Raw genomic sequence first — 12,492 nt, forward strand, 5'->3', positions numbered from 1 at the left:
ACTATTGTCAGAGGGAAGGTTTCAATGTACTCTTTTTCTGATTGCTTGATATTGATATATAGGAAGGCTACAGACTTTTATAGATTAATTTTGTAACTTGCCACTTAAAGTGTTAATCATTTCTAGGAGTTTTCTGGTGGAATTTTTGGTGTCTCTTAGACATAATAGTCTGCAGAAAGGGATTATTTGGTCTTTTCTTTTCCAATTATTGCTCCTTTAATTTCTGTCTCTTAATGTTCTTGCAAGAGTTTCAAGCACTATGTTAAAAAGGAGTGGAGATAGTGGACAGCCTTGTCTGGTTCCTGATTTTAATGGGAATGCTTCTGGTTTTTCCTCCATTTAGAAAGATGTTCGCTGTGGGTTTGTTGTATATGGCTTTAATTATGTTGAGGTATGTTCCCTCCAGCCCAGTTCCCTCTTGGACTTTGAACATAAATGCATGTTGAATTTTGTCAAAGGCCTTCTCTGCATCTGTTGAGATGACCATGTGGTTCTTGTCTTTGGTCCATTTATATGAGTTATGATGTTCATTGACTTACATATATTGAACCATCCCTGCATCTCTGGAATAAAGCCGACTTGATCATGGTAGATGATCTTTTTGATGTGTCTCTGTATACAGTTTGTAAGTATTTTGTTGAGAATTTTTGTATATATGTTCATTAAGGATATGGGTCTATAGTTGTCTTTATTGGTTGTATCTTTACCTGGCTTTGGTATTAGAGTGATGCTGGCTTCATAGAAAGAATTTGCAAGTTCTCCCTCCATTTCTATCTTTTTGAATAAATTTAGTAGTATTGGATGCAGATCTTCTTTAAATGTCTGATAGAATTCTGCTGTAAATCCATCTGGTTTTCTTGGTTTAGTTGGGCGGTTTTATATTTCTTATGTATTATGGGTCTGTTTAAACTGTTGATCTCTTCTTGGTTTAGTTTCAGTGATTCCAATGCTTTTAGATACCTGTCCATTTCTTTTAGGTTTTCAAATTTGATAGCGTGTAGGTTTTTAAAGCATTCCCTTATAATGTTCCATATCTTTTTAGTATCTGTTGTGATATTTCTCCTTTCATCTCTGATTTTGTTGATTTGGAGATGCTCTTTCTTTGTTTTGGTTAACTGGGCTAAGGGTCTATCAGTCTTGCTATCTTTTCAAAAAACCTGCTTTTGGATTTGTAGATTCTTTGAATTGTTTTCTTTGTTTCTATTTCATTAATTTCTGCTCTGATTTTTGTTATTTCTTCTTGTCTACTGGGTTTGGGTTTCATTTGTTGTTGCTTTTCAAGTGTTTTGAGTTGCAGTGTTGTCATTTGTTTGTGTTCTTTCTGATTTTTTAATGTAGGCACTTAAAGCTAAACTTCTGTCTAAGGACTGCTTTCAATGTGTCCCAGGGTTTTTTTTTTTTTTTTATTGTCTTGTATTGTCCTTCTCATTTAGTTCCAGGAATACTTTTATTTCTTTCTTAATTTCTCCTTTGACCCATTCATCGTTCAGGAGTGTGTTGTTTAATCTCCATGTATCCGTGTAGTTACTAGGGCTTCTTCCATTGTTGATTTTAAGGTTTATTGCATTGTGCTCTGATAGAATGCATAGAAATATTTCAATCTTTTTGCATTTGTTAAGACTTGTTTTGTGCCCTCGTATGTGGTCTATTTTGGAGAAAGTTCCATGGGGTGCTGAATAGAAAGTAAATTCTTTGTTGCTTTGGTGGAATATTCGGTAGATGTCTGTTACGTTCATTTGCAGTATGATATTGTTTAATTCAGATGTCTCTCTGTTAATTCTCTGTCCTCTTGACCTATCTAATGGAGACAGTGGGGTATTAAAGTCCCCTACTATTAACGAATTGCCTTTAATCTGGGTCTTAAAGTCCCAGAGTAGTGTTTTTATGAAGTTGGGTGCACCAGAGTTTGGTAATATATGTTCATAATTGTAATATCTTCTTGGTCAATTGTTCCTTTGATTAGAATGAAGTGGCCTTCTTTATCTCTTCTGATTAGTTTTAGTTTGAAGACTATTTTGTCAGATATTAGAATTGCAACTCCTGCTTTTTTCTTAGTACCATTTGCTTGGAATATTTTTTTTCATTCTTTCACCTTAAGGTAGTGCCTGTCTTTGAAACTGAGATGGGTTTCTTGCAGACAACAAAGAGATGGGTTTTGTTTTTAATCCATTCAAGTAGTCTGTGTCTGTTGACTGGGGAGTTTAGTCCATTGATATTTTAAGTTATTAATGAAAGATATGCTTTGATTTCTATTCACATTCTTGATGTAACTGTGTTTCCACAGTTATACCTTCACTAAGTTTCTTTCTGTTATCCCTTGGGTATAGTCGTTCCTTTCTTCAGCTCTTTGTATTGCTTCAAGAATTCTCTGAAGGGCTGGTTTTGTGGACATGAATTCTTTCAGCCTATTTATATCATGGAAGATTTTTCTTTCCCCTTCAACTATAATAGACATTTTGGCTGGGTAAAGTAATCAGTGAGGTTGTTATCTAAAGTAAGTTAAGTCAAATTTAACTCTTTCAGATATGTGTAATAAATAATTTTAAGTCTGCATTTCTGTATATTGGTATTATTTAAGAAACTGAGAAAGACACAATGTTACTTGTTTTACTTTTGCAGCTTTCAGTATTCTCTCTTTGTTCTGTACGTTTAGTGTTTTTACTATGATGTGCCATGGAGAGTTTCTTTTCTGGTCCTGTCTATTTGGTGTTCTATGTGCTTATTTTATTTGTATGGACATGTCTTTCTTTAATTTTTGGAAATTTCCTTCTATAATCCTGTTGAAGATCTGGTCCATACCATCATCCTGAGATTCTTCTTTGTCTATGATGTGTAAGTTTGGTCTTTTTATGGTGTCACACAATTCCTGTATAGTCCATTCTTTTCTTAAATTTTTCATAATCTTTGTTTGCTTGGTCTAATTCATTCGTTTATCTTCCAGACTTGATACTCTGTTTTCCATTTCATTCATCCTATTGGTGAGGCTTTCCCCTACTGTTTCTAGTTGGCTTATTGAATGTTTCACTTCATTCTTCATTTCAGTCTGAGTGTTCTTCAATATTTCTCTTTTCTGAATTTATTCAGAAGTTTATCCATATCTTCTTTTAGTTCTTTGATTTGTTTGTTTTTGTGTTCTTTAAATTCACTGAATTCTATCATGTTTATAATTCTTCTTTTGAGTTCCATGTCCTGTGTTATCTCTAGGGAGTTCTCATTGTACTCCTCTACAGGACTGTTGGTACTTGGTGGGGATATATTATTTGGGTTTTTCATGTTATTATTTTTTTGCTGTGACTTTGACATGTGGATTTCTTTTGTAGTTTCTGATTCTTATGTGAGACTCAAGTCTTTCTTTGTTGAGTTTAGGTCTGGTTCTTTCTGTTAACTTTATGTGCCTTTGCGGTTTACTTGTTGGTCATGAAAAGCTGGTTGTTCTAGGCTTCAGGTTCTTTCTTTTGATTTTATATTGGAGGGGCCAGAAGGCTTGCATCCTGCTGCTCAAGAGTTCCCACAGTGGCCCAAGTCGGATGAGGATCAGATGCTCTCAGGCTTTCTCCTAAGATCTGAATCCTTCTAGTCAGCAGGCACAGTACAGTTTGGGAGGGTTGCTAGGTAGAGGTGGGATTCAGGACTCTCGGGCAGTCAGGGAAGGAGGCTGATCTCAGGAATCCAGGGTGGGGGTAGACAGCCAGGGATGAAGGCAGGTCTCAGGTATATAAAGGCAAGGTTGGGGAGGGAACAGGCTTTGCAGGCTCCTGGGGACCAGACCAAGGTATTGGGTTGGTCTGGTGCAAAGGATCAGGAAGCAGTGGGGAGTCTGGGCCAAGAGGGCAGTCCAGAGGTCTGGGGTGCCAAGAGAAGAAATGGGCCAGTTCCCACGCCAGGAGGAGAGATCGGGTAGGGGATGAGTTTGAATTTTTTAAGATAACTAATATAAGTGAGATTATGTAGTATTTGTTCATCTTGACTAGTGTATTTACTTAACCTAATGTCATCCAGGTTCATCTACATCGTACCATATGGAAGGATTTTCCTCTTTTTAAAGAATAATATTCCAGTTGTATATATTACATACTGTTCATACATCTGTTGATGGACACTTAGATTGGTTTCATATGTTGACTTTGTATTGAACATGAGAGTGCATGTATCTTTGAAATCCTGATTTCAAATCAAAATATCCCTAGAACACTGACTGCGGTGGCTCCTGCCTATAATCCCAGCATTTGGGAAGTGCTGTAATCCATTCACAGGAGGATTACTGTGAGTTTGAGGCCAGCCTGGGCAACACACTGACAGTCTTGTTCAAAAACTACAAATATAAACAAAAAGAAATATCCCTTAATGTGGGGATTGGTAGAGTATATAGCACATGGTATTTCTCTTTTTTTTTTTTTTTTAATTTTATGTGTATGAGTGTATTGCCTGCATGCATTTGAGTGCACCCATGTCATGCAATGCCATGGAGGTCAGAAGAGGGCTTTGGATTCCCCTGGAACTGGAGTTAAGGACGGTTCGTAGCCATCATGAGGGTGCTGGGAATCGAATCCAGGCCCTCTGCAAGAGCAGTCAGTGCTCTTAACTGCTGAGCCATCTCTCCAGCCCTATTTCTTCTTTTTTTAATTTTATATTTTGTTTTTTGAAGATCCTTCATATTGCTTAGTGGCCATTCTCCCAACAGTGAGAGAGGTCTAATTCTCGATATCCTTCTCAACTTACCTTTTCTTAGGCACCCTAACATGTGTGAGGGAGTATCATATGGTTTGGGTGTGAATGTCTTGATGATTAGTTGTGTTGTGCATGCTTTCTTATACCTGTGCACTGATGTCTGTTCTGGAGTTGCAGCTGTTATGTCCTTTCCCTGTTTTCTCATGTTGAACTTTTGAAATTCTTTTCAAAAGAATTTTGATCCGCTGTTGGATACGTCATTTACAAATATTTTCTCCCCTTCATAAGTTGACTTTTGGTTCTCTTGGCTGTTTCCTTTGCTCTGCAGATGATTTCTAGTTTACTCTTGTGGACCCCCTTGACTATTTCTGCTTTTGCTGATGGTACTTTTTATATTATGTCAAAGAAATCATTGTCCTAGACCAAAACCATAAAGCTTTTCCTATATACTTTCTGTCTAGGAGTTTTAGGATTTCATCAATTTTAAGTTGATTTTTGGGTAAAGTATAAGATAAGGGTCTTAATTTTATTCTTTATGTGAATATCCAGTTTTCCTAACATCTTTTATTGAAGAGATTATTGTTTCCTCATTTTGTGTTCTTGGTGCCCTTGTTTGTTTTTATACCAGAACTGTATTATTTATTATAAATTACTATAACTTTGTATTATATAATTTTGAAGTAAAAACATGTTGTAGGTCCTGCATAGTTCTTTTTTCCCAACATTGCTAAGGGAATTCAGGCAATTTTGTGGTTCCCATATGAATTTTGTGATCATAGTTTTCTTTTTTATTGTGGCCGGGCGTGGTGGCGCATGCCTTTAATCCCAGCATTTGGGATGCAGAGGCAGGTGAATCTCTCTGTAAGTTCAAGGCCAGCCTGATCTACATAGTGAGATCCAGGCCAGCTGGGACTACTGGGAGACCCTGCCTCAAAAAGACCAACCGCTCCCCGCCAAAAAAATGCTGTTGGGATTTTGATGGAGGTTACATTGAGTCTGTAGGTCACTGTAGATAATGGACATTTTAATAATGTCTTCCAACCCATGGATGAAAGATGCCTTTCCATGTTTAATTTTATGTCATCTTTAATTTCTTTAATCGATGTTTTGTAGTTTTGAGTATGTAAATCTCTCACCTCCTTGGTTGGGTTGTTTCTGTGTAATTATTCTTTTTGATGTTGTAAATGAGATTGGACAGTTCATTAGCACAGAGAGTTTACATAAAGCAGATGATTCTTTTCTGCTTTGAATTCTATTCATTTTTCTTTACCTTTTCCTATTTATTTATTTATTTATTTATTTATTTTTATTTATTTTATTTGCTCTGGGTAGGATTTAGTACTGTGTTAGATACAAGTGTGTAAGAGGAGGCATCATTGCATTATTTCTGAGTTTTTCACCATTTGCTATGATGTCAGCTATATAGGCTTTTCACATATGGCCTTTATTATATTGAAGTGTACGCTTTCTAGACCTGATGTGTTGAGAACTTTTATCACAAAGGGTGTAGAGTGAATTTTCTTGAATGTTTTTCTTTTTGTATTATAGTGATATTATGATTCTTATCCTTTCTTCTGTTAATATGATTTATCACATTTGTGTGCTTGTTTGTGGTGTGTCTATGATCTTTTTTAATGTGCTGTTGAATTTGATTTGCTACTGTTTTGTTCATAGTTTAATTATAGCAAGTTTGCCTGGCTGTAGTGTGAAAATAATGTTGGTCTTGTGAGTTAAGAAATGTTCCCTCTTCTTCACATGTTTGGAGACGGATTGTGTTAATTATTCTCTAAGTATTTTGTAGAATTCACTAGTAAAGAGCTCTTGTCCTAGAGTTTTTCATTGTTGGGAGGTTTTTGATTACTAATTCAATCTCCTTATTCATTTATTGGCTTACTTTGATTTTCCTTTTCTTCATGATTTAGTCTTTGTAGTTTGTGTATTCCTAGAAATTTATTTCTTCTTGATTATCCAGTTTGTTGGCATACAAATTTTTATACTATTTTCTTAGACTCCTTTTATTATTGTGTGTGTGTCTGGGCTGAACATTTACAAACTTCTTTTTTTGTCATTATTCTCTAAATTATATAGCATCACCTATTTACACAGCATTGTATTTGATGTTATAAGTTTACATTGTATTAGATAGTATAATTAATCTAAATATTATTTAAAGTATGTAGGAGAGTACTTATAGGTTATATGCAATTACTTTTTTTTTCTTTTTTTTGAGTCAGTATCACCTCTGACTGGCCTTGTATTCACTGCATAGCCCATGCTTAGGACCAGATGAATAGTAAAGGTCAAAGCTGAAACATAGGGGAATGGTGTCAACAAAACAGCAGAATAGCAAGGCCAACTCTTACTATATAGAAACATAAACTTAACAAAGATATATAACCAAAAAGTCTCTGTGAGGAGTCCAGAATCCAGTTAAGATGCAGTGCTCCAGGTAAGTGCAAAACCAAGAAGACATGGGAACAAATGAGAACGATTTTATGCTATTCACGTCAGTCCCTCCCTCACGCTGACAGCTCAGCACCAAGAGATGTCATCTTGGCCTGGGACTTTATCCTTGACTTAACCAAGGAACTGAACTGTCTCACTTCAGAAGAAGTAAGGATGGAACTGGTATAGTTCAGATGCCTCAGACCTGTTAAGAACAAAGGATTAAGAGTGGTGACTTCTACACCCAGCACAGCTCTGTGAGTCTGTAAATGTACAGCTTTGGGGCATCACCCTTACACTCTGTGCAGAGGAATGGAGCAGGCCTTCAATCACAGACTTTCATTGTGCTGTCTGAAGGGCCAGTTTCACCCCTACTGCATATATCCATGCCAGGACAAACCATCACAGAACAGATACCGAGGAGAATTAAGAAGAAAAGGAAAAGGGTTGCAGAATAGTTATTTCCTGTATTTGTGGAGCAATTAAATTTCCGTTTCTTTGGGATCAATTATTAGAAATAATGTTCCTTTGATTGCATCATGTTTCCTTAGTTCTTTGTGCCCCCTTGTAACTTTGTACTGGTATCTGTACATGTAAAGGACACACTGCCTCTCCTCGTTTTTGTGAACTAGCTCTTCCAAGAAAAGATACTCACCAGTCAGTCAGCTTTCTGTGGACATGTCTTCTCTGGGTGTGCATATGGATTCCTATTTTCTATTTCATTTATTTTACCCATAATCATGTAGCAGTTCCTCAGGCATGCCAGGTTGTTTTCTAACTTTGCTTCTCTTCCTCTAGATCATTTGGGGATTTATTAAAGACCAGAAATGCCTTATAAAGTAGCAGGTTTTTGAAGATTAAGATCATAGACCTTCGAGACAGCTTTTTTGGGTGTAATTCCAGCCCTGCCCATTTTTAGGTCCTTAACTTTTGGCAAACTACTTACCTGTGCCTGAATTTATTCATTGCTAAAATGGAGGCGAATCATTTCTAGCTGCATTGGGATATTTTGAGGATTAAATAAATTAACCTATGCTAGTCTCTTAAAGCAATACCTGTAACAAAGTGATTGTTAGATTGAAGAAATTGGACTGTAGGTAACAGTGGTCTTGGAGGAACAAACAAAGGCAGGGGTGTAAGTAGCAAAGATTCACAGACTGTCTCTTTGCCAATAAATAACTTCAGCTGCATTCTGCCCTGTAGTCTTTCCTTCAGATGAGTTTCTAGAAATACCCAATAGACTAAGTTTGGGTCAGATATACACCCCTTAGGGGACCATTAATCAGCAAAGCAGTACTGGCCCTCCAAAAAAATCAGCTGCCCATTGGGTTCACCACTGAATGGACAGACTTTATCAGGCTGCATTTCCTGTGCCTTCCCTGACTGGTTCCATCACAGCCTCCGTGTTTGCTGTGCCTCTCACACAAGTCTCTGTGAAGCCTTGACCACATAGCTACAGTTGTATCTCAGTAAGTCTGCCTCTGCTCCTCATTTGGCAAGCAGGCTGCATTTCCTGTGCCTTCCCTGACTGGTTCCATCACAGCCTCCGTGTTTGCTGTGCCTCTCACACAAGTCTCTGTGAAGCCTTGACCACATAGCTACAGTTGTATCTCAGTAAGTCTGCCTCTGCTCCTCATTTGGCAAGTTCTCTTAGAGTCAGGAACCAGGCTTCTGTTATTTTAAATTTAGAATACAGGGCCTGACGAAGAAGAGGCATTTAATAAAAGTGAAATTATTCTTAAATCCGTTCTTCCTTGGCTGCCCTGTTTGCTTCCCTATGAGGCTGGCTCTCATAGACTTGTGACACTTTCCAGGTCAATATTATCAAGCTGAGTGGTAATTAAAACTCCAGAAAAACTCCATGCATTCTGTAAGATTAGAAGAACAAGTGCTTAATATACTTTCTTTGCTAACATAGGCAGTCCAAGAGATAACTTTGTCTAATAAAATTGTTTTGTTGAAAATAGAGGGTGGATAACAAAGGTTGGAAAATTCAATCAAACAGCAGTAGCAGAATTAGTACAGGAGAGGAATTATAAGTGGTATTCTTTTGTTTGTCTGCTCTGCGTTCATCTAATCTAGTGCTTCTTAAACAGAGGTGATTTTGTCTTCAAGGAGACATTTGGCAGTGTCTGGAGATAACTAGGAGGGATATGTGCTACTGGCATCTATTGGCTAGGTGCCAAGAGCGCTGCTGGCCTCCTACTAAGCACATAGTAGCTCCCTATGCCAAGGGGTTACCCAGCTCTAAGTATCAGTAGTGTGGACACAGAGAAACACAGTCTAATCCTTAGTTTCCTCCTCAGCATTGCTCCTGTAGAAAAGCAGAGACAGTGGGAATGAGGTGGGTAAATTAAGGTTGGCTGGTTGTTGTGAGTGCCCATGAGTATGCAGCTACCTGAGGCCTGTAAGAAATAGTTGTTTCCTTCCTTCTTAGTCCAGTTAGGACACATCTTGTTCATTCAGAGGAAAGCAGTAAGGGGTGGTGCCAAATTGCTTTATGACAAAAGAAAAGATTATGGCATCTTGGGCAGTGGCAAAGGTTTGGAAAGTAGGATAATTCCAAGCATTTGGGAAGAGTTTGCTGGAAGAGAGGAATTGTGTGTAGAGTGGCTCTCAGCGAAACAATAATCTCTTTCCTAATGTGGCATACAGAGCAGAGCGTGTGTCATTTGCACCTCGTCCTTAGGTTTGGAACCCAAGTTGGGAAACATTTACCCATTTAAACTATCATTTTGGTCCTTTGTTTCTTTTCCTCTATGTACTGTTCATGGAACATCCCATACTTCCCCTTTGGTTCATTGGTGAGCTCCTGAGCTCCAAGTTTTCCTCTGGAGACTGCATTTTGTCACTGTAAATCCCAGAAATGTTTCAAGTGTCACCAGTTCTGCAAGTGAGCTCATATATCCTTGATTCATCCTTTGGCACTAATGTGCTTCTTATTTCTTCTTCATCTTAGTCTATTTGTTGTTGTTTTACCAGCCATTGGCTAGTCAGGAAAAAGATGAACAACATATTCCTTCTTACCAGGGTATTCTGCACGGTGGATAAGGTGGACACACGAATTGGCAGTTAAATACAAAACTAAAGCGACTGAGTTGTGTGTAAGATACATGAGAATATAAGAGGGTATGCCTGGTGTTATCCTGGCTCAAAGAAGGGATAAGGTGGATGGAATCAGTGAGTTTTGGAGGAGATGGTGCATGAGCTGATTGTAAGAAGGATGGATAGGAGATCACCAGAGGAAGAGAAGCAGGAAAGAACATTCCAAGGAACTTTGTCTTTCAAAGTCTGGAGGTAAAACAAAACATGTACAGGAATGGCTCACATTTGGGGCTGTGGAAGCACAAGGTGCCAAGTGAGGAGTGAGTGGGAATACAGAGGTACTCACCCAGGCTCCAGATGCCGTCCTTTCTGGCTGCATAATCCAGATGCAGTCTGTTCCCAGTTTAATAATGCTGCTGTACTGTTTTCTCCAGGATCTATTTGTTCTTCCCATCCTCTTAGAATATCCTCTCCCTTTTGGGCCCAGATGCCCTAGCCAGTGAGAATGCCAGACATTTGCCCTCACAGTCTTGTTGTCAGTCTGTGCTTCCTTCCAGGCACATTTGCCCTTGCTCTGAGAGTCTCTGCTCTGTGCCTTCATCTCACTAGCTGTTCATTATCAACAGACAGCCTATTCTTGCAGGGCCCCATTCACTTGATGTTCCTGTTCCCATGGCTTCTACCATTCAAATTCTCCTTCTCCCCAAGCTACTATCTTCCCTCTATACAATCATAGTACTTTGTCTTGTGTTATGATAGAGATAACATACGCCCTGAGAGTCACACTTAACCTGGGCTCAAGATCAGTCTGTTACTTATTAGCAGTGTCATTCTGGGCAGATGAGCCCAGAATATTATCTTTCCTCTTCATCTGTACTTAGCTGCCGTGTTATTCTGTGTACTAATCTCTGTGAATGGTGGAATAGGCTTGTAGTTCTTTAACAAGAGTTTTGGTAACTAGGGAATTTTAATTGCTTATAAAATTGTAGTGGTAGTCCAGGCCTTATAGTAGGTGCAATGAGTAAACGTCTCTGGTAACTGACCGTTTTGGTTCTAATACTATTTCCTGACTACACAGATTACTCACCCACTGTAGTTAGTACATGGACTAGTTACTCAACTTCTCTGAGCCTGTTTACTCATCTGTGTTTATGAGAATGATGATAATAATTCCCCATAGAGCTTTCTTTAATAGGAATGAAATGATTGAAAGCCTATAAAACATGCTTAGGTAAGACATGTTGTAGTAGTCATTACTGGATTTGTACACTTACTTGAGACAGAGCCTGCTGGCCTGAACTGTGTGGATGCTTATTTCCAAGCCCGATTTTCTCCTTTCATTTCTTTGCATTCCTTAAAGATCTCAGTTCTTGGCACTAAATTAGCTCTTTGGTGACTTTATAAGTCTTTTGGAAAACTGACTCTTTCATTTGTTCCCCAAAGGTTCCTGGAAGCTATGGCTAGTGCTCTGACTGGTTGTCTTCATCACATGTCTTCTGAAAACTTATTGAATGCCTTGTATTCATTTTGCATAATGAATTATTTTCCCCTGGCCCCTCTTAATCAGCTTCTCAAAAACAACGTCATCAATGAGCTGCTGACATCAGGTAGTGTATCACCTTGAAATTCGGAGTGAATTTTAGAGCAGTATTAGTTAAAATGTGCAGAACAAATATTACTAAGAACAGCTGATAATGAACAGGAAGCCCGTAGAGCCTCCTTGAGTGGCATATCTACTTACAGGGGAAGGAATGAGGACTGCTGAATCATTCTTTTGACCTGGGCTGGACACACTTGTACAAATTCAGGATTCAAATTGTTCTCCATGCCTCGATCAGAGGTGTTTATATTTCCTAGCTTTATTTAATACCATTACATCACCTTTTGCAGCTGTAAACACTTAGTCACTCATGGCCTATAGTGAGGACAGAGTCCGTTAGATTAAGTAACCAAATAGGTCCCAAATTCGTGAATTTATTTATTCTTAGAACCAAATTAGTCAATTGACTTTTAAATGAAGAAAAGCAGTATTTGGGTAAATATACAAAATTTGATAATGTGTTTGAGAATAAAGTAGCTATAATTCATTTTATAAACAATGGTACAAAATCTCACTGAGTTGTGATGAGCCAGCACCATATGCTGATTTTTGAAATGTTGGAGACTAGCCTTGGCGACCTGATTCTAGTCACAACTTCTTGGGCATTCCACTTCTAGAAAATGAGTTTAGTCCAAGTCACTTCTAGTGGCATCTTAAAGTTTGAAATATTGATCAGTACAGGTTATTACTCTAGACATTGAAAACCAGGGAGACATTGAAAGAGTCCTTGGGGT

General features: G+C 38.1%; 1 protein-coding gene across 1 annotated transcript in view; it reads left to right on the forward strand.

The window, feature by feature from the left end:
• Nucleotides 1-12,492, forward strand: part of Fastkd2 (FAST kinase domains 2) — a 31,182-nt gene that overhangs the window by 14,151 nt on the left and 4,539 nt on the right. The window contains exon 8 of the mRNA XM_008846185.3: nucleotides 11,602-11,765. Coding sequence (XP_008844407.1) covers nucleotides 11,602-11,765 — 164 coding nt within the window. The remainder of the gene's footprint in view (nucleotides 1-11,601; nucleotides 11,766-12,492) is intronic.

This window comes from Nannospalax galili, unplaced genomic scaffold, assembly GCF_000622305.1.
Source record: "Nannospalax galili isolate Female #2095 unplaced genomic scaffold, S.galili_v1.0 scaffold281, whole genome shotgun sequence".
In the NCBI taxonomy this organism is placed as follows: domain Eukaryota; kingdom Metazoa; phylum Chordata; class Mammalia; order Rodentia; family Spalacidae; genus Nannospalax; species Nannospalax galili.